The sequence below is a fragment of the Prosopis cineraria genome, unplaced genomic scaffold, assembly GCF_029017545.1.
Source record: "Prosopis cineraria cultivar Desert tree isolate PC_DT_omini unplaced genomic scaffold, ASM2901754v1 PC3, whole genome shotgun sequence".
Taxonomy (NCBI): Eukaryota; Viridiplantae; Streptophyta; class Magnoliopsida; order Fabales; family Fabaceae; genus Prosopis; species Prosopis cineraria.
The window spans coordinates 4713465-4736963 of record NW_026555334.1 but is presented as its reverse complement, the minus strand read 5'-3'; the positions used below and the strand labels follow the sequence as shown (position 1 = coordinate 4736963).

Here is a 23499-nt window from a genome sequence, read left to right as displayed (position 1 = left end):
GATCTTCAATCTGCACACTAGATATTCTTTACCAAAAAAATTGTTAAGTTGGATCATGTAGACTTTTTCATACAAGTCGCCATTCAAGAATGCAGTCTTAAAGCCTATTTGATGAAGATTAAGGTCAAAATATGCAACTAAAGCCATTACCACTCTAAAAGCATCTTTAGTGGATACCGGAGAGAATGTCTCTATTTAATTAATACCTTTTTTTTGATTGTAGCCTTTGGCTGCAAGTCTGGCTTTATATCTATCAATTTCACTTATAGCTTCTCATTTTATTTTAAAGACCTACTTGCAACCTATTAGTTTAAAACCCTATGGAAGCTTTACAATGTCCTATATGTGATTGTGATATATAGGGGCAATTTATTCACTCATAACCTCCAACCATTTAGAAGAGTGCATGCTAGAAATACTTGGTAAGATATTGGGTCTAAACTATCAATAGCATTTAAATTAAATTCCTACAAATATACCATGTAATCATCAAGAAATAACAGACTTGCGAACCCTTTGAGATCATCTTAGTTCAACAACTAAATCCTCATCATTCTTTAAAGGTGGTTTATCTTCAGCTTTATCTTGATTCGTGGCATTGTTCCTTTCAACATGAGGTGCTGTCATAATAGAGAAAAATATTAATTTTTTTTACAAATAAGAATATTAATAGCATTTTTTGTATTCTATTAATGGCATTTATATTTTTATAAATAAAAATATATTTTTTGTATTACATTAATGGCATTTATATTTTTACAAAGATATTTTATGTTTTCATAATAATATTGTCTTTTTTGTATGATATTGGGTTTAAACTATTAATAGCATTTGAATCAAATTTTTTTAACAAATAAACCATGTAATCATTAGGAATAGCAGACCTACAAACAACCAAATCCTCATCATCCTTTAAAAGTAGTTTATTTTTAGCTTCATCTTGATCCATGGCATTGTTCCTTTCAACATGAGGTGTCGTCACGATAGGTATATTTAAAGTATTACTTTTATTATGTAAAGTGATATGTCTAGGAATAGAGCTCCCACTATCCAAGACATCTTCAAAGAAATAAGTTTGGCCTGATTCAATAGCCTTGATAGTGAGATTTGGACAATAAAATCTGTACCCATAAGATCCAAAATAATATTCAATAAAGAAACCATTAATAGTTTTAGTATCAAGCTTTATTTGTTATGGATTGTAGGGTTTTACATATGCTTTACAACCCCAAACTTGCATATGATTTAGCGCAAGAGCCCTTTCAAAATACAACTCGTATGAAGTCTATGGAACTGACTTGCTAGGAAATTGATTCAAAATATAAACAAAAATTTTAAGTACATCACCCCACAAGAATTTTGACAGTGAGGAGTGACTAATCATGCTTTTAACCATATCCATGAGAGTATGATTTTGCCTTTCTACAATCTTATTCTGTTATGAAGTGCCAGGCATAATATATTGGGCTTTAATGTCATGCTCTTGAAGGTGTAAAGCAAATGGCTCAAGGTTCCTACTGATCTTAGTAAATCATAAAATTCTCCTCCTCTATTAGATCTCACACATTTGATCAACTTGTTAGATTTTAATTCAATTGCTACCTTGAAGTTCTTAAATGCATTAAGAGACTTGCTCTTTTCACGCAAGAGTTCAATCCATCAATTACAAGAGTAGTCATTTGTGAAGGTAATGAAATATTTGAAACCACCCATAGTTGCAAGTGTAATAGGTCTACAGGTGTCAGTATGAATTAGGTCTAAAATATTTTCAAACCTTTTATGCAATCAACATAAGTCTAAAAAAGTGAGAAATTAAGGCCTTGCAAGACACTTTGCTTGGCCATACATTTTAATCTTTCTTTAGAGATATGACCTAAACAATGATGCCATAATATAAAGGAATTATTATTAAGCCTTTGACCCTCACTATGTCGCTCTGTTTGAGATTGTTTTCTTGCTAACACAATTGATGTTCACTTTGTGCTTGCATAAGATTCAGTACCTACCAACTCTAATCTCATTTCTAACTAAGCCAAAAATAATTTCTACCTGCAAGACTATCCTCAACAATAGATAGTTATAGTTAAAATTCTCTTAACTAGTGTTTTAATTGATGGATTTAAATTTAAATTTTAGGTTTAAAATCTCATACATAAAATTCATGTATTTAAATTTTTTTTTGTTTAGATAGAAGAGACAGATAAGTTGAAATTTGAAGCAAAAATAAAAGATTGGAAGTGAGGAGATTACCTTTATTTTTCAATCAGTGATAAATGAAAATGAGAGATGAGCAAAGATGAGAGAGTAACAAAAAAATATGAAGAAAATAAAAGAGTCAGAGTAGCTGAAATTTTAAATAATTAGGGATTAGAAAGAATTTGAAATTATACAAAAGTTATAATAAAATATGAATTTAGATTTGGATTAGACTTTTAAATGTCTAAATTTGATCCAGATCCAAATCTAAATCAATTCTTATCCATCCAAACCTAGCATTAAAATTGTTTTAGCTTTATGTCAAGAACTTAAAGCTTTCATGCATTCATATATTTCCATTAATTAGCATATGGAGAGAGGGGAAACAATTATGGCTTGTTTGATAATCTATTTTAAGAATAGTTTTTTGTTATTCAGAAAAAATAAATAAATAAAAAATTTGTTTAGTAATGTATTTTTAGAAACTATTTTGAAGAATAAAAAAACTAAATATTGTTATGGAGAATATAAAAATGGAAAAACGTGAAGAAACGCATGTTTTCATTTAAAAAAAAAAACATATTCTACAAAATACCAATTATCATAACAATAAAAAAAAGCTTCAAACAAACCCTTAAGTTCTTCATTTGCATTCAAAATCTAAAAGAATAAAACAAATAAAAGCAATTAATAAATCACATGAAAAATATTATTTATTATTAGCAGTTTACAGAGAAAGAATATGTAGTTGCAACATCATAAAATGCGTAAAATGTTTTTCTTATAAAGGAAAAGTATAATTATTAGTCTATGTACATTTAACATATTTTTGATATTAATTCCTATATTATTTTTTTTTAGCTTTGCCCACTCCTTTAAGTTTCATTTATTTGCAGCGTTTGTTTTTATATTTTTAAATATGATCATAAAAACTTAACGGAAATGCTTTCAAAATCAAACTGGATATTAAACTGAAAAAGCTAACAGTTCATAGTTCATATGGTCTAATCGGGTTGTACCAATAGACGAACTGATGATATAATAATTAAATAAAAATAATATTAAATGTATATATAAAATATATACAAGAAAAAATCTATAGTATGTTGATTATAAGACATAACATGATTGTGAATTAGTAATATTATATAATTTGTCAAATATAGGTAAATCTTGATTAATTAGATATGAGTAGACTCAAAATTATCTATATTTGCATCTATAATTGTCAACATCTTTATGAAAAATAGTCTCAAATTATATTTTATACATGTGAATAATTCAAAAAAAAAAAGTTGGCTTTTGGTATGATCTAATTTGTAAATTTTTCTAGTTTTTAAAAATTTTTAAGCTTTTTTAATATTATATTTAAAATTGTTTAGTTTTCTAAAAACCACTTCAGTTCCTGGTTCAATTTCGATTTCCAATTCAATAGCTACTCAATTTTGGTCTAATCTAGTTCAATCATGAAAATGATTTTTTGATTCAAATTGAGTTGTCAATAGTTTCGATCGACAGTCCAACTTGTCTAACCGTCTAGTTTGGTCTATTTTTTAAATCATTGCTTAGTGGTATCTAAAGTTTAGATAAATTCCATTACTCTTTGTGCTAACATGTTAAAATTATGATAAATTGTTTAAAATATGAGGAGAAGACAAAAACAAAATAAACAAGCAAGCTAGGATGAATCTTTAGAAGGTAAAAAAACATGACAATTAGGGCAAATAAACAGAAGGTAAAAAATCAGTTGCCATTTTGCTTATATAATATCCAATTCATCATAATTTTACTAACATACACATAATTAACATTGCTATGTATTAATTAAATGATTTAACTCTGTGAGTCAACAAAAGGACTACTATTGCATAAAATTTATTCATAAAAGAAAAAAGAGGAAAAGAAGAAAATCCACGAGACCGGTCCGGTCCAGTGAACCGCTTCTGTACTTTTTCCATCCCATTTTGGCCTTCCTCCCACTCGAAAACCTTCTGTGTTCATTTGGTAACAACAACCAGTGCGACTTGAACGGGTTCTCCTTCTCCAATTCATCTTCTTTCTCAGATCTACGGCCAAATCCGATTGAATCCATGGCAACACCTGACCATTTGTTCAATCTTCGCAACAACTTCTACTTGGGTGCCTACCAGGCTGCCATTAACAGCAGCAACGTCAACAATCTCTCCCCAGACGATGCCATCGAGCGAGACTGTCTCGTTCATCGCTGTTACATCGCCCTCGGTCAATTGCAGGTGTCCCATTCCCACTGAATTTCTTTGTTTCTGCAGAATTTTCATGATTTTGCTATCCAATTCCATCCCTGATCTCAAGTTTTCACGCTCAGTTTGTAATCAGCGAGATCGATTCCTCGGCTGCTACTCCTCTTCAGGCAGTGAAATTGTTAGCTCAATATTTCTCGAGCCCTGAAAACAAGGTTGGGTCTTGGGATCTTGCCTATTTTTTCGTTGAAGTATTAATTCATTTTATGCCCATCCTGAGATTATTGGCTTTCACGTTGGAGATCTCATTTTGATTGTTGTCATGTGCAGGAATCTACGATCTCGAGTCTGAAGGAGTGGTTGGCAGATCCTGCTATTGGGAACAACTCTACTTTGAGATTGATTGCTGGGATCGTGTTCATGCACGAACAGGACTACAATGAAGCCCTTAAGCACACGAATGCTGGGGGCACACTGGAACTGTATGTTTTATCTTTATTTCTTTTATTTATTCTTCATCACTATCTAATTTATGCTCTGTGAGAGAATATGTGTAGTCTCTTCTCTACCGGAGATTTATGTGCCTGTTGCATTTGATTTTTAATGAGCGTTTGAGAGATTGGTATCCTTTCTACTTTTCAAGCTCTGTTTATGATATGATAGTTGTTAAAATAATGCTCCGATCTAGGTTGCTTTAACAAAAGTAATGACTTCGGGCACTTACTATGGTGAAACCTGTTATCATTCATGAGTCATGCCATATTAGTTAAGGACGTCCCTTGCTTTTTCTTCCCCACATCGTAGTCAAACATCATTTTACCTGTTGTGAAGCGAATTCCTGGTAGAACCCACCTTTCAACCTGCCTATATATTTCTCATCACCTTCCTTTGTAGCAGCCTGAGCCGATTCTCTTCTCCTACCTTCTGTAAAGCCTGATACTTTTTCTTATCTACCCTAAAAGGCTTTAAAGAACCACTGATCTATTTAATTACTGATTTTGTAGAACCTCTTACGTAGTGATTACCTTCTTTTATGAATGAAATTCCAACTACAGTATTCTGGGATCAAATTATAATCCAAAAAGTCAGCATTACTACAATTTTTGCCTTCATTTAATATGTTTTCTTCTTACTTAAAAATGCTTCAACTTGTGCTTTTTTACCTACCTATGTCACTATGTGGCTACTAGGGATTAGGAATGCTTGGGTGACAATACAATTTAAAATCTTTTGTTTCTGATGTCAAAAGTAAGAGCTATATTGTGGAAATAATGTGGTAGGCTTCTTTTGAACATTCATTTCTCTTGAAAAGTTATGCCTTTGCCACTGGCCTTCTTCTTGTTGTTTCTTGAACTGAAGCTTTATTATTTAAATAGGCAAACTGTAATATTTTGCTTGTTCTGCTTTTTCTTTACCAAGAAAATTTTATTTTGATTATTTATGCTCATAACTTCTTAATATATGATGCATGTCTCAAGATTTTCATCAAAGAGAGAATGATTTTGCTTGTGCATTGTGAAAGTTTCTCAGGCTGATTGTACTTAATCTGAATTTTCAGGCATGCCCTGAATGTCCAAATATTTATCAAGATGCATAGGTCCGATTATGCTGAGAGGCAACTTAGGGTCATGCAACAGATTGATGAGGATCACACACTAACCCAGCTCGCCAATGCATGGCTAAATTTGGCAGTGGTATGCCTAATTTTGTTATGAGTAACTTGGTTTTTTGTACAATAATATGTAATTTGAATTTGATCTATTTATATATTTACTTCGGCAGAAGGGAACTGAGTAAAACTGATATTATTTCTATTCAATTAGGGTGGCTCCAAGATCCAGGAAGCTTATCTTATCTTCCAAGATTTATCAGAGAGGTATCAATCAACCAGTTTGCTTTTAAATGGTAAGGCTGTTTGCTGCATGCACATGGGGAACTTTGACGAAGCTGAAACCCTATTGGTGGAAGCACTGAACAAGGTATGTTTAAAGTAATCAATAGTTCAATGTTGTTGCTCTTTGAAGAAGTCCTGATATATCAAACTATTTTTTTTAATATTCATTTCTAGATTTGACAAAACACAGCATTGATACAATGCACTCATTTTATTGATTCTATTTTGGATTATTTCTTTGAATTTTAGTATCTCATCAATTTTGGACGGGACTTTCAGGTTTAACTGAATCTCAAATCTCCCACCCTTCTTTTTGTAGATATAGTTATTGAACATGTCAGTTATTTTGAATCAGCATATGATACGACTTTCATTTTAAATCTTGTATGTATTGAAAAAGATTTTGTTTATTTGTGCAGGATGCCAGGGATCCTGAAACTCTTGCCAATCTGGTTGTTTGCTGTCTTCATCTTGGCAAACCATCTTCCAAATCTTTCAGGTGAATATGGGAGCATTTCTTTCATCAACTTCTTATCTCTAAATTGTTATATCTCGAACTGGTAATTGGCCTGGTCTCATAAATTTCAACAAGTCATTTAAACTTCCAGACATACAGATAAAAAATGTATGATAAACCGTTGGTTAAATCTACTTTCTATGTTATTGGACCCAATTTTGTTAGAGCCAGCAGTAACTGGGGTATTTTGTTATACGATCAGTGACCCTTTTGTGTCCCTCCTCTGTTCTCACTTGTATGTTATATCTTTTTATTGGATATCTTGACTTCTGATTGAATTTCTTTCATGATGTCGCACTTGCATCATCAACAAGGTGGCCGGATTTTTTTTTTTTAATTGTTCATGCAAACCTGGTTTTGAAATTCTAAATGAGGTCTTGTGCATTTCATGTGAGTTGTGGCCACTCAGGAATGTGAGATTGGAAATAGTCATGCTAAATGAAATACTTCATTATCTTCACTGGTCACTCGAGTCATCAATTTTGAGTGGTGAATGTGAGGAGAATCATAAAAGGATCTATATAGCTTTTGACATTCTTCAAGGAATTTCAAGTTATTATTCCAAAGAAGCCTAGCTCCTTTATATATTTTTTTGAAACCCTAAATCAGGTCCTGTGCGTTTGGATGAGTCAGGGCCGCCCAAAACATGTGACGTTGGGTCTTGCTAATTGGAATTCTTAAGTTATTTTTAACTGTTTACTTGGGTTAACAATTATGATTAATGGCAGTCTGATAAAAAAGATTTAGGCATTTTGATACTCTTTAAATGATTTTTAAAGGCATCTCTCAGAAGTCTTGTGGCATGTAACATAATGCTAGATATTTTTTATTCGCCTTTAGGTTGTTGCTGTATTTGAGTTTTGACTGGTATTGTTATCTGTTATATCTCCACGCAGTTGAGTTGGATCCTTCAAGTAAGGGGGCCCGAGGGTTAGCATAGCGGCCCTATACCTTTATTGACATCAAGAATATAGTTCTTGTCACATCTTATGTCGGTTTTAAATAAGTTAGAACTTGGATGGTCTATTTACTGGGTTCATTCGCCAAAGTCTTTCTTGAAATACTTACCGTTGACGGTTTACCTGTGTGCTTTGAGACGTTGAGGCATTCACTTCATCCTGTTTAGTTAGCTTGTTTCTCTGTTATGGCTTATTTATTGGTTAATGCTCCTGCATCAGTATGGTGCCATCTTGCGGCACCCTATTTGTAATGTAGCTAGCACTCATAAAATGATTTAATTTATGCAGAACTGTTTAAATTTTGCGATTTTTACTTTTTTTAAAGTCTTCTACAAGTAGTGATATAATAGCATTCTGAATTCTTTTCGTGTCTTGAACCTTTACTCCATGCTGCTTGTGTTTTTGAGAGAATTGGTAAATAAACAAATAAAGGAATCTTAGTAAATTATTTTAGCCTGTATTGGGATTCAATACTTTAATCTCCGACTGTTAGCCAAAAAATGAAATTATAATTCATATTAGAATTTTGTTAATGAATAGTAAATGGCCTTTATTATTGTGTTGCAGCCAATTGAAACTTTCGCACCCGGACCATGTGCTTGTTAAACGGGTATCAGCAGCAGAAGAGAGCTTTGATAGAGCACTGCAATCATTTACTTAATTAGTGAGTTGATGATTTAGTTTCTTTTAGCATTTCAATGTTGTTATGTTCTGCTCATGCAGTCTTAATTGTGGCTGTTAAATGCACTAGTTAGAGCACAATGGGTTTGGTGCCCTGTATCAACCAAATTTCATGGCATTGATTGGTTTTACTTTAAGCTTGATGTTGTAACAACTACTTCTCATATTAATATACAAGAAGTTTCTTTATTTTGGATTTTAATTTGACCTGAAATGTAAGAAATTCCATTTATACAGAAACACGCCATAGTTTGGGTCTCAGCGAGATCATGACCTCATGAGACGAAGAGGCTCTTTTAATTAAATTTAATGTCAAAACATTTCTCTTAGCATTTATAATTTTTCTTTGAAATTCTCTTCGGACATATGATCTGCACATGGATGGGATACATAGAGAATTAGATTAATAGATCAAGCCTTGTTTATTTTTATTTTTCATTTTAGTGGCCAACAAGCATTATTCGATATTATAGAGGTTGACTTGGCCAAAAGAAAAAAAAAAAAATCAGCTAGTGGTGCATGTCAAATGACAATTTATGTTAAAAAATATTAAAAATAAAAAATGTTTTGAAGATCTAACCTTATGGTCGGTATATTTTAAAAATTATAAAATATTTTTTGAAGGTTTAAAATTATTTTAAGATATGTAACTAACGAAATTCTGTTTTACAAACCGACTTAGCAACGTAAGATTTGTTCTAAAAATTCTGTTTCTTCTCAAAAAGCACTGGCCACATGAAGATTTGTATTCTTTGAGATCCTTTCCATCTTCAGGCTTGCTTCCAAACCTGATCCGTACCAGTGGCCGAGCCGGATCTGGGTGGGAGAAAATTCATTCGCATATTAATAATTGAAAAAACAATAATAAAGAATTATTTTATAAATGATAATTGTTTTATAAAATAATATATGTATTTGGGTGTGACGAAATCGTGTACTAAAATTTACTGAACTTTAAGTTTCCAAATTTTAAGTTTGAATTTAGATTAAAAAGTAACATGAAATGGATTTAAAATGTAAAATATTAAAGTAAGAAGGTGCAAAATATAAAAAGAATAGTGTAAAATATGAAAATCTATATTCCTGTGCTTGTAATTTTTTCGGATCAAATGCATGTGCCCCCACCCAAAAAATAAAAAATAAAAAAATAACTGTCTGTAACACTTGTGGAAATAGGATTAAGAATTTTATACCTGGGAGCCACCCAAATATGATCACTCGTATTAAGTAACCATCTAATACCATTATCATTAACATCCTTGCTTGTATTAGAGTTTTATATTAATAAAAAATTAAGATTTATCAGTTACACCAAAATAATATTTTGGAAGAATTGAAGAACTCACCACACACTTAATATAGTTGCGTTTAGGGACGAATCTAAAGTTTCATGGTTGGAGGCCAAACTAAAAATAAAATAAGAAATTGTGGGGAGCGGGGATCTAGTTTAAACCATTTTACAAAAAAATAAAATTTTTACTAAAGGTTGTGTGATCTAGGCGGGATGAACCCCTCCTTGCCTCCTATAGATTTGTCTATGATTGTGATTAATTCTCTAATATTTCTCTTACTAACTTTTCCTTTTGTTCCTTTTTCAATGTCAATGTAAACTTTTTTTTCCAGCCTTCTTCAAGTCCCAAATAGGCCCGGTTCTTATACCATATTATCATATTATACTAATTACGAAGTAAGGATTATCACTTACACCAAAATAATTTATTTTACAAGAACTCACCACACGTCTTTATAATTGTGACTAATTCTCTAATCACTCGATGTAAGATTATTATGCATCTAATAATTCGAAATTGCAGGGAAAGCTCTGATTTGTTGAACCACAGAATGAGACAGATAATTATTGAGGTTATCAAGATTCCATTGGCCATTAGAGTTTACCATCTCACTTTCTTTCACAATGGCTAGCTCAACTGGAAGAGAGCCTTCAGCCCTTCACTATGTAGCCGCTTGTCTTTCTAGAAAAAAGTAATATAACCATCACGAATATCTTTGCCAATATGACACACAACTTTCAGCCACAAATCCTCCTCACTCTTCCGCAAATTAGAGTCCCAATTCTTGCTAATTGCATACTGAAGCCAATTTGCTTCCCTACAGTATTTCCCTTTTTGATTATTCTAGCACAAAAACTGTTTGAATTTTCAAGAAAGCACCAATTTCATATCATAAACATAAAAGTTCATAATCGCAAATACAATCATATATTAAAATTAAACTCCTGATTACCCACCTCTTTGACTACCACCCCAAAGTATGAATTTAGATTTCCAAGGGAGCTTTCCAACAACTTCAAATGCTCCAAGAGTAGTCAATCTACATATTGGATTAACAAATATCATTAATGATTAATTATCATTAATTAGCCCTTAATCATGATTAACACCTAATACCTTCCATTAATGATATTAGCTATAAACAACCCCATTTTTAGCTTCCATTAACGTATTTAACCTTCATTAAGTTTAACTAACATTGTTAAACCATTTCATTAGCTTAGTCTAGCTTATTTAATACTAGGGTTAACTCTAAACTTGTCATTAACACCCATAACCACCGCTATTAGCATAAACCTAATATTAGAAACATAAAACAACACCTTTAGCCTCCATTAGAGTCATTAGAGTGGAGTAACTTGGCTGCCATTTTTGGACAGCAGCTTCCATACCCAAAACCCCCATGAAAATGCAAGAAGAATGGAGGAGAAGGGAAAAAGAACCTTACCTAAGGGTTGATTGCTCCAATAAGCTTCTCTTGAATGGAAATGCAAGCCCTAGCAAAGAGGAGGTGCTCCTCTCATAGTTACTCACTCAACTTTCCCTTCTGTTATGTTTGTTACACATTTTTGGTGATTTAAAATTTAATGTATCTGTCGCAGTGCATAGAGCAATCTACCATAGCAAATTGCCTAAAATAGAAACCCTACTAAAGCCCAATAATTTGGACTCAAAGAGGCCGAATAGCTTCCCAAGCCCTATTCCATGGACCATATAGGGTTTAATAGACCTAAATAGCCATCCAATTAAACTTTCTAATTAATTCAATTCTCAATTTTCATTATTAATTAATTAAGCTTCTCACTTAATTTAATCACTTTTTGAATTAAATTTTGAGATGTTACAACTCTCTGCTCTTATAAGAATTTTGTCCCAAAAATTGGACAAACTCAATAATTAATAAATCACAAGTATTAGATAAATCAATCAAAATAGCCACTAATCAATTATTCAAGCAATAAACACTCAATCAAACAGAACAACATATCAATCAATCACTTAATCATACCTATGCAAACAAATGTGAATATTGCTAATGTATCTTCTTCTTGGTTTCCCAAGTGGCATCTTTAGGTCATCTCATGTCTTTTCACACCACTTTCACTAATTAAATTATCTTATTCCTCAGTCTCTTCTCCTTAGTGCCCATAATTTACCCTGGCTCAATCCAATATATGAGATTCTCATGAAGCTCTATGTCTTCTAGCTTAATGATGTGCAATAGATTAGGATGATACTTCTTCAATAGAGAGATGTGAAACACATCATGCATACTCGATAGGTGAGGTGGTGAGCGATCCTTCAACTAGCCTATACTTGTCTAAAATCTCAAATGGGCTGATAAACCTCAAGGTCATCTTCTTTGCATAAATGGACTATCCAATTCAAGTCATTAGTGTCACTCTTAGGAAGACATGGTCCCCAACCATGAACTCTAGTGGTCTATGCTTTTTATCTACATAGTTTTTATGTTGACTCTGGGCAGTCAATAACAAATTGAAACGGAGAGGAATGAGATTGCAACAATGGAATGGTGAGGCTAATAGAGAGAAGGACACATGTAAAGTTACCTTACCTCATCTTTAAACAATAAAAACAATATCAAAAATTGAGAAAAATTGAATCAATTTTTTTTCGTTTTCAAAAGCAAAAAAATAAAAAATTGTTTGGTTAAGTGTTTTGGATTTAAGTATTTCCAAAACCATTCTCATTTTTTATCTTTAAAAAAATAAAAATGGAAATAACTTGGAATTTTTTTTGTTTTCTTTTTTATTTTTAAAGTATAATATATTTGACTATTGTAAATTATCTTCAAATATGGTCAACTATTATTATAGGCCATCATCATTAACTATTATTCACCACCATTATCAATTTTTTTAACTCTAAAATTACTTTCAAATTGACATAATGAAATGAATTTTTATTCTGTTTTGTTTTCAAAAACATTTTTTAAAAATTAGTTTATTTTTTTAAAAAAATATAGCACAAAACCAAACAGGTTCTAAGTGTCAAAAGTTCTAGAACAAGGGATAATTTTATTTACTCCTTCCATTCAATATTATAAGGCACTTTGACCCAAATTACACCTCCAATGAATTAATTAATTAATTGTTTCATGTTTATCCTTATTTGATAGGGTGGCTCAATTAGAAAACTTATTGATTATATTGTTAATACAATAAATGAAAGTGTAAAATATGTCCAAAGTTAAATATGGAAGAATTTGTGGAGATAATAAATCATCAAGTGAAATGGATACTAATTAAGAAAAAAAAGTATTCCTCACAAAAAACTTGTAGAATAAATAAAGGGTTAAGGTATAATTTTGCAAATAAACTATTTTCAGAAGAGCAATATTGCCCCTAAAACTATTCATCGTAGCAATGTCGTCCCTAAATTAATTAAATCAGAGCAATGTTGCCCTCATTGTTTAAAAATCAAAAACGTCTGTTAGCTGAAGCCAGTAGGATCCACTTTTCATTATCTCTCTCTACTCTCTGCTTTCTCTTCTCTCTCTTACTTGATTGATTTGTTCCACATGGAGAAGGAAAACAAGAACCTCTTTAATAGCTTTTAGAGTAGCATAGAAAGCATGTTCATGACCAAGGTGCACAAGACAATGGTATCCTTTACAATGATCATAGAATGCAGGGTAAGAAGTAAACCCTTAGCTATTTTGTCTAATAGTGCAAGCATATGATAGAGCACTTCCATGTCCATTAACATTGTCTATCTCTCTTCACTTTTCATAATATTCATGTTTGTCTTGCTAAAATTAGTAGCTTTCATGGCGGCGAATGTTAGAAGGAGAAGAAGAGGGGGTGAAAAGAAGAAGAGTAGTAAAATTAGGGAAGTTGAAAAGGGTAAAAGATTCTCTGAGAGAGAGGACAGCAACTTTGTAGGTAGTAGCAACCATTTCAAGAGTGGGGTAACCATATGAGAGACTTGTTAGGTTAGTTCACTTCACAGACCTATTTGTTAATATTTCTTCATTGAATGTCCTTGTACATGAGGCACCTCATCTCCTTGAATTTTGTTCTTCTAACTTTTTATAGGGTGGTGTAGGATGGATTGGTGGTGGCGTATGTACTAGTAGATTGAAAAGGACTAATAAGGCTATATAATAGACCTTGGATTGGGACATAGTGGAGATAACTTAGAAAAGGAAAATGTGTAACACACCTTGTGGTAGGGATGATGGACAATAACATGAATAAGGAAGTGTAGAAGATGTTGTCATACAAGAATGAGATTGGGTTAGTTGTCATGAGCAAAGGATCAAAGGTGATTCTGACCTAACACCAAATCATGATCTTAAAGACAGTGGCTGAATTCAAGAAGTGGAAGGAGTTCATAGTTAGAGCATCTTCCTTATTGCTAATTGAACATAAAACCATGTTCATTGGCAGAGGCATAACTAGCATCCAAAGCATCTTCCTTGTTAATGCCATTATTATTTAAGTCATCCTATAGACAAGCTTCAAGGTGGCTCTATTTTTCTATTACCAATAGGGACTTTAATTGAACAATCAAGTAGGAAAGTAGAGAGAGATAATGAAAAGTAGGTTCTATTAGCTTTAGTTAATAGAAACTTACAATTTTTAAATAATAAAGGCAACATTGCTCTGATTTAATTAGTTTAGAGGGATACTACTATGATGAATAGTTTAAAGTCAATATTAATTCTATGAGAATAGTTTAGAGGTAAAATACACCTTAACCCGTAAATAAATAATAACTCATATAGTTAATTCCATTTACAAGCTATATATGAATGATATATTGCCATCTTATTAATGAAAGGCAAGCAATGTGCTTTTGAATTAAAGAACAAACTTATTATCAAAACAATCATTAATGGATATAGAATTAATAAGGATAATGGATAAGCTAGAATTGTTCATTCCATAGTTGTCTAGAATAAGACTCATGTAAATTGAAATGTTAAGGTGGGCAATACTACTATGTTATAGTGATCTCCTTAAAGGTTTTATTGATCTTGAAGCTACTACTTGCCTTTGCACTGCATCTATGGTTTTATATGGAGAAGAAGGTGCTAGTATTGATTATGGCGGTGTACATGAAGTAGAAGAGTTGACCATGTTGAAGAAAAGAAGGTTAATGAGATTAAGAAGAAAAGGGATTATGAGACCCTTGAAACAAGACACGTTGTTTACAAACACTATTAGTGATTACTATTATAAAGATTATTGGCTTGAGGATGAGTGATTTTTGGATGAAGATTGATAAGGTACTGAAAGGGGATTTATATAATTAGGGATCTGTGGGTTTCTTTTATATTTTAGCTTCAAATAATTAGATGTATCACATGGGTCACGTTAGGATTAAAATTGTCATGTAACATCAAAAAGACTAGCATAAGAATATAATTATAGGCACAAGACTTCTTAAGTGAGAGAGGGTTACCAATTTTCTGCATCAGCGGCTACTTGCACCGACTAATGGATCAAGTAGGATAGAAGAACAACCACATCTCCAGAGGTTAAGGCACCAAATGGGGTAATGGTGAGAGAACACTATTATAAAAGGACATTTTACATAAGTGTAAAAACATGTTGTTCAGAATGTCTACATTACTGGTATACATTATATTAACATAACATGTATAAAAAGTCAACTTTCTACAATGGCTTTAATGATAAAAGGTGTAGAAAGTTTTTTTTTTTAAAGAATGGTTATGGGGAACATTTACCTTTTTTTTTATATAAAATGACAAATAGTTGAAATACAGTTAAAAAGATGAAAAAGAAATATAAAAGAAAGAAACTAAAGAAAGAAGAAAAAAGATAGAAGATAAATGTTTGCTTGAATGGGGGTTGATTTTAAGCTTTCTACACAAATGATGTTGAAGTTTGTGAGTAGAAAATGAATGTCCCTTACTATCACCAAGCTGAAACCCTCTAGTTGAGAGTTCATTCATAAAACAATTCGGCCAACATAGCTAGATGAGATCATACAAACAAGTATTTATAAGATCAAGAGTGATGGATATAACCCATGGCAGAGTAGATTAAAGGCATAGAATTTCAAAGTTGCTCAAGGTAGAAGACTTGCATTTTGACTAGGAGAACCTGACAACCTATTGCCTTTGATAAAGAACAAGAATGCCAATTATTGTGAAAACACTCCTTTTTTTATGCAGATGAAGTACCATTCTAATTCATAGAATAGATAAAAGCTCTTATTAAGGGAATTAGTTAGAATATGCTTGCTTGATGGGTTGCAAAGGCTATTAATATATCATATGCATGAAAATCTCTTTCATCCTAGGTAGAAATATGCTTCAAGAAATGATATGAGTGATGAAATTCTTATATAGCTCTGCTCAAATTAAGCTTGTAACCATTATAAATGATAGAATTTGGGATCTTTTAAATACTATGGGCTAAAAATATGAATTTCTCAAGTAAATCCATTTCTTTATCCAAAAGTAGTCTTCTAACGAAACCCTTATGAGGCTGCAAAAAACCTAAACAATTCAAGAAATCTATCTTGATTGAAAGAGAGCCAAATTAGATAGCCTTAGGAGAGGGCATTCGAAAAAAAAGGTGGCAAATTGATTCCTCACCTTGACATCCAAATGAACATTTATTGTTAAAAAACAAATAATGCCATTAGAGAATGTCATTGGTAGGCAAAGCTTCATAAAGAAGCTTCCAAAAAAAAAGACCAGTATTTTAGAAGGAAGTTTAATCTTCCAAAAAAAGCAGCTATAGGAAATTATTGTCGTGAAAGTTTCTCCATTCCCTTAAAATTCATTTAAATCCATCCTTAGCATTGTACAAACTAGAGGCACATCCTTGCCATATGAACTTGTCATGTTGCCTTGAGAAAGAAATAGGGGCAAAGAAGATCTTCTTAACAATCTGACTCGAATAAATTAAGTTCAAGGCATCAACATTCCCTTTGAAATGGAGCCAAGAGGAGTTGGAATGAATGATGAGATTAGATACTTTAAGTTGCCCAAAAGTTAGGTTATATGAAAGAGAATCTTCCCAAAACTTATCAATGACTCTGATATTCTCCTTGTTTTTAATATTTCATTCAAGATGCCTGATTATGATGTCTAAACAACTGAAAATGCCTTTCCACATCCAAGAAGTATTATGAGGAATTTTGAAAAGAAAAAGTAATCTAAAATCCAAATATTTCCTCTTCAAAGAAAATCCGACAAGTGAATTATCAGGAGATTGAATTAACCTTCAAATATGTTTTGTTAGAAGACTTTTGTTAACTAAATGAATAGGCTTAAGACCCATTCCTTTTGATTGTTTATGAGAGAAGAGGAGATTCTTATTTTCTAGATTCATCCTTTTTTTACCATCTTGAATACCCAATTTTGAATCAATCTTGTTATAAATAGTCAAAAGGTAGTTTAGCATGGGTGAGTAAGTAAATATTTGTAACAGAAAGTACTGAGTTGATCAAAATTAATCTAAAAGCTTGAGAAAGAGTAGATATCTTCAAATAAGTCAATATTTTGTCAATAGCTTCCTTTATTTGGGAGTGTAAGTCAAACTTATCTTTACCTAGATCAACCCAAGTTTTAAGATATTTTTCAATCTTGTCATCTAGGGGAAAACCTAGGTAATCTGCCCATTCTTCCTTGAGAAAATGACAAGTGTTAGCACTCATAATAAAAGAAGACTTAGCAAAGTCAATTTTCTGACTTGAAGTTCTACAAAATTCCTCCAAGGTAGCTTTAAGGGATTCTAAATTTCTTCTTGTACACTTGAAGAATAGTAGAGAATCATATGCATACAAGAGGTGAGAAATTGGTTTTGCAAAATGACAAACCTTAATTCCTTTACAAAGACGTCTCTCTTTTTGATTCTGAATCATACATGATAAAACAATAGCAGTTAAAATGAAGAGATAAGGAGATAAAGGATCCCCTTATCTAATCCGTCTAGAAGGCCGTATAGTCCTTGATAGGTTTCCATTGAAGAGGAGCTACTATTTGACACTGGATATGCATTGATGAATTAGGTTAATCCATTTTTGTGGAAAATTCATTCTGATCAAGATTGTAGAAGGGAAAGACCATGAGACTTTATCAAAGGCCTTAGAGGAGTCTATTTTAATAGCACCCAATTTAGTCTTGAATATGCATGATGAATTTGATACATAATATTTGAAGCCAAGAGAATGTTATCAATAATCAATCTATCCTTCAAGAAAGCACTCTAATTTTGAAGGATTAGAAAATTAAGAATACCTTTAAGATGATTGTAGAGAGGCTTTGAGACAATTTTGTAGGTAGTGTTGCAAAGACAATTGGGCAAAGATCCTTGAAACTCTTAATTTGACCACCCTTCAAGATTAAGGTAATATGACTTTTATTTAAGGTTTTAAGAATGAACTCATAATCCCAAATATGCTTTGCCCTTAAATTACAAGTTCTGGAATATTTGGGACCTCTGTACTCCTCTTTGGTGTAATATTTTGTTTTTTAAATTTTTCAAAATGGTGAAACATTGTCCCTACCATAAATGTTACTTTGACCGTTAGTTGGCAAAAAAATTACAAGAAAACCTCAAAAATTATGGAAAGGACCAAGGAAATTATAGAAAAGATACTATAAGAAGATTAATACCGGTTAAGTTCTTTAAATTACAACAAATATCAAAAGACACGTTATTTTTTTCTATGTAGAGACCAAAATACCATTTTAACCATCCATTCTAGCCAACTGTTAGGTGATACTATTACTAACAACAATACTAGTAAGTAACTAAAAATATTGTGTTTATTATTATTATTATTATTATTATTATTATTATTATTTATAAATATTCTCCCAAAATTTATAATTCTTCTTTTAAAATTAACAACTCAACTGGCATATATGAGATTTATAGATAAATGCTTTTCAGCTAAACTATTATATTTACATAGGAAAATGATGGTATGAATTTTCTTACTATAGGATCCTTTCTGCAATTTTCTTGATCATTTTTTATAATTTTTAGGTTTTTTATAATTTTTTTGGTCAACTAACGATCAACACTAACATTTGTTAAAAGTTAGGGCAATGCTACATTGTTTTGAAATGATGAAGGGAAACATTACACAAAAATGAATTCAAAGTCTCAAACACTTCAAAACTTATAGTACAAGAACAAATTTGTTCTTTAACCGAAAAAAATAGGGGCATTTAGCTCCAATAAAAAAAAAAACCCCATAGAATACCACAAAAATGACTTTTGATATGCTACATTCACTCAACAAATGTGCATAAATGAACATGGAAATATGAGAACGAAACCAAGACATCATAAACTCAACTAAGATATATAAAAGACACCAAAATAATAAAAGGAATACTACATTTGGTGGTTCTGTTTAAACAGAACACATAAATCATCATTAGCGATGATAATACTGCTCAGTTTCATTGCGTGATTGCAACTTTAACACATGTAGTTCCCAATCCAAGAATAAATTTCGAAACTAATTAAGAACAAAACATAAAATATATTCAAACTGTTTATAAGGCATTGTATATAATTTTTTTTTTCAGTAGTGATTTTGAGGGAACTAGAATTAAGTTAAAAGTTTATGGTAAAAAAAAAGAATTAAGTTAAAACTTAATTTCTTGCTTAATTATAAATTTCGACAACTAGTATCACGTGTCAAACATGGATTCTCCCTTGTTGAAACTCACAATTATAGCTTTGTTACAATATTTCTTATAAATTTTAAAATAATTATTTTTCGCAAATATTGTATATAAAGAATTTCAAATCCTTTTGAATTTCTGTCATATAATTGTAAAAGCAGCAGAGGATCGAGGCCCGTGTCACCACTTCCTCCCTCATTGTCCTCAGAAATTTGCACCATCTTTGATGTCTTTTTAAATGAACATAATTACACTAATTAATTTAATCAACAGAAGGCCAAGCAAGCAACTTGTTAATACAATAATGACAATAAAATATATGTGTCCAAAGTTAAATGCGGAAGAATATGTGGAGACGATAAATTGAAAGTAAAACGAATACTAATTAAAAAACAGTACAACTCAAAACTTGCAGAATAAATAAATAAATAATACTCAGACAATTAATCAATTCCATTCACAAGCTATGAATGACAAATTTCCATCTTAATGAATGGCATGCAAGTGCCTTTGAACCAAAACACACAGAGAAACAAGAAAAACAAACTTATTGAAACATATTACATCAATGGAATATAAAAAAAAAAAACAAGAAGAAAAAAATAAGATTGACCTAAGGACACTGGAAACCAGAGTTGTTCATTCCACAGTTGTTAAGAATGAGACTCAAAGAAATTGGAATGTTGAGGTTGATGCCGAGAACATTAGCCTTAAGGGCAGTGCAAAGGCAGGCAGCAACTTCAAGATCAACCAAACCCTTAAGGAGACTGCAGCATGGCAGTGTTGGTGGTGATCCAACCTTCACATTCACCAAATTCAACACATTGGCACATACACCCAACTTCAGGGCATCCAGCGGACAACGCCGATTGGACGAGGAAGGCGATGACGGAGAAGAAGGCGTCGTCGGCGTGCACGGAGCAGCAGAGCTGACCATGGTGAAGAAAAGAAGGTTGAGAGTGAGGAGAAGAGGGACTGCGAGACCCTTGGAAGCCATATTCTTCACAAACACTATAATTAAGTGATGTTTACTATTATGAAGATTATTGGCTTTGAGAGTGAGTGATTTTTGGATGAAGATTGAGGAGGCATTGGATGGGGATTTATAGTTGGGGATTTGCAGGTTTCTGTTGTATTTTAATTTGAAATAATTTGATGTACCATGTGGCAATGTTGGGATTAAAATTATCGTGTAAAATCAAAAGGCTGGCTAGGAATATACGCTAGTTGTCCAATTGTCGTGTAATGAAATTATACATCTGGTCGTTTCAATGATTTTTTTTTTTTTTGGTGGTAGAATGGCAATTTGGCTTATATTAAACTATAAGACTTAAGAGTGTGCATGCAGGATCCTAAACGAATTTTTAATTCATTTTCACCTCTTAACATTTAATATCACAGCAATCTTCTCCCTATCGCTAATTTTGATTGTTAGTTAATAAGAAAAATTATATAAAAAATTACAATAAAGAATCAAAAAATTACATAAAATTATAAATAATTAAGTACCATGTAAAAAAATTAATAGTGATTAGATTCCCTAACAGTCCTTTTCTGGTGATGATTCAATTAAAATTTTAAGGAATTATAAAACGCTTTATCAAGAGAAGATTCTATTGTGGAAAGGCATTTGGACTTTAGAATTAGTTCTTTTTTATTAATATATTTGCTGCCAGATTCATCTTGACTTGTTGGCCAAAGCACAGAAGCTTCATTATTTAAATGCATTTCTTCCTTAATGGAAATTGTATGATTAGACATGGAAAAATGAAATTTTGATATGATCGACTATCACGGGTTAAGTTTTATGTTGCTTGAATTTTTATTTTTGAACATAAGTGAAATTATTAAAAAGAAAATGGGTCTATTCTCTTGTTGAATTGACGTATGAGAGAGTTTTTACGTCCCAAAAATGCTACCAAAGAAGCTACAAAGGGAGCACTTCTAAAACAACTTTTAACCACTATTATGGTGTTTAACCATTATATATTTGGGATATATATAAAATTATTTTAAAATAACTATTATATAGTTTGTTTCAATTTTTGTCTCTAGTAACTTTTCAACAAACTACATAATAATTTTTTTTTACAAATAGCCAGTATAGCTTGTCTAACTATTTAACGGCTATTTTACAAACCCATTATATATAGTTTAGCCCAAGTTTTGGTCAATTTGAATAGTATTTGAGCTAACTGCTATATAGTTCTAATTATATAGTGGTTATTTAATTTCAAATAACTATTATATATATTTGAGTTTTTTTTTAAATAGAGGGTTACATTTTTAACAGTTCCTTGCAATTATAATATAGAAACTGATATTTTAGTAGCAAATCAAGCAATAGAATTCTAAAACCATCAAAATTTGCATGTATATTCATAACCAATTTTGAAATCCATAACAATCACCGCTACCAAAGTGAATTGCAACTAGCTCTACTTCAAATTTTCCAAATTAAAAATGCATATATCATAAACTATTTACAAGAAAAATTGGTCAAGCTAGACTTATTGCAACTAATTAAGTTGGCCAAAATGAACCAATAACCTAAATTGGCCATGCAAAGAAATTTTCTCAAGTTAAAAAGCTAGAATATTAATCCTAAACTATTAAATTTCATGTACAAGAGCATTGATCAATCATCTTGTTTGGCTTTTACCCACTGCTTGAAGATAAATTGAGCAAACTTTTCAAGGACCTCTAGTATGTGTCGTAATATGCATCCTGGCAGTATTGTACGCAAAACCATTATAATATAAATCAAGCTTACTTAAGTATATGTGTGTAATGTAAATTATTAAAATTAATAAAGAGGAGATAAAAGACATGCATATATATTTTTTCAAGCATAATCCTGTTGGGGTTATGTTCAAATATATTTTTCATGTACTTCATGACACTGTGGTCACAATTTTTAGCCTTGTCTTATTATTTGGCTCTAAGATCAAACCAATAAAAATTATATCGGTTAATGATTTAATATAAACTCTATTTTCTAAAATAATTAAGGGTAAATGTATATTCTTAATATTGTCCATGCAAACGCGTTCTGATAGCTAGTTACCATTATGCACATGGCCGCAAGGCGTACTTTCATTACTTTAACAATAGAACACTTCACACGAGAACCCACATCGACCTACATGGTGTGAGTTGTGTTGAGATCTTCCAAGATTATAAAAAGTAGGTTATTTTTTATAGTATTTTATTTTCTCTTGTATTCAAAAAAAAAATCAACAAGCATGAAGCTTAATTAACCCGTGAAACTTAATTATTCCCTAGCCAGCCTTTTGATGTTACACGACAATTTTAATCCCAGCGAGACCACGTGGTCCACCAAATTATTTCAAGCTAAAATACAAGAAAAACCCAAAATCCCCAACTATAAATCCCCTTCCAATGCCTCCTCAATCTTCATCCAAAAATCACTCACTCTCAAAGCCAATAATCTTCATAATAGTAAACATCACTTAATTATAGTGTTTGTGAAGAATATGGCTTCCAAGGGTCTCGCAGTCCCTCTTCTCCTCACTCTCAACCTTCTTTTCTTCACCATGGTCAGCTCTGCTGCTCCGTGCACGCCGACGACACCTTCTTCTCCGTCATCGCCTTCCTCGTCCAATGGGCGTTGTCCGCTGGATGCCCTGAAGTTGGGTGTATGTGCCAATGTGTTGAATTTGGTGAATGTGAAGGTTGGATCACCACCAACACTGCCATGCTGCAGTCTCCTTAAGGGTTTGGTTGATCTTGAAGTTGCTGCCTGCCTTTGCACTGCCCTTAAGGCTAATGTTCTCGGCATCAACCTCAACATTCCAATTTCTTTGAGTCTCATTCTCAACAACTGTGGAATGAACAACTCTGGTTTCCAGTGTCCTTAAGTCCATCTTGTTTTTTATATTTTCCACGATGTTTGTTTTGATGAGTTTAATTTGTTTTTCTTATTTGTTTTTGCCTTTTGGTTCAAAGGCACGTTGTTGCTTGTCATTCATTAAGATGGCAGTGTTTGGTTGGTTGTCATTACTTGTTTATTCTACAAGTTTTGAATTGTACTTTTTTCTTAATTAATGTTCATTTTAATTGCTTTGTGATTTA

At 31.9% G+C, this 23499-nt stretch overlaps 3 protein-coding genes across 3 annotated transcripts; 2 read left to right on the top strand and 1 right to left on the bottom strand.

Annotated features, from left to right (window-relative positions):
• The first annotated feature begins 4179 nt into the window (after nucleotides 1–4179).
• Nucleotides 4180–8668, top strand: LOC129304883 (coatomer subunit epsilon-1-like). The gene is made up of 7 exons (XM_054944719.1): nucleotides 4180–4448; nucleotides 4541–4630; nucleotides 4746–4897; nucleotides 5974–6109; nucleotides 6239–6394; nucleotides 6729–6808; nucleotides 8353–8668. The coding sequence occupies exons 1-7, from the start codon at nucleotides 4287–4289 to the stop codon at nucleotides 8444–8446; spliced, it is 870 nt and encodes a 289-aa protein (XP_054800694.1). The 5' UTR covers nucleotides 4180–4286; the 3' UTR covers nucleotides 8447–8668.
• An 11157-nt stretch (nucleotides 8669–19825) lies between these two features.
• LOC129307031 (14 kDa proline-rich protein DC2.15-like) lies at nucleotides 19826–20484 on the bottom strand. The gene has a single exon (XM_054947885.1). It carries the CDS (start codon nucleotides 20399–20401, stop codon nucleotides 20018–20020), a length of 384 nt encoding a protein of 127 aa, XP_054803860.1. The 5' UTR covers nucleotides 20402–20484; the 3' UTR covers nucleotides 19826–20017.
• A 2332-nt stretch (nucleotides 20485–22816) lies between these two features.
• On the top strand, nucleotides 22817–23499 carry LOC129306933 (14 kDa proline-rich protein DC2.15-like). The gene has a single exon (XM_054947755.1). It carries the CDS (start codon nucleotides 22902–22904, stop codon nucleotides 23283–23285), a length of 384 nt encoding a protein of 127 aa, XP_054803730.1. The 5' UTR covers nucleotides 22817–22901; the 3' UTR covers nucleotides 23286–23499.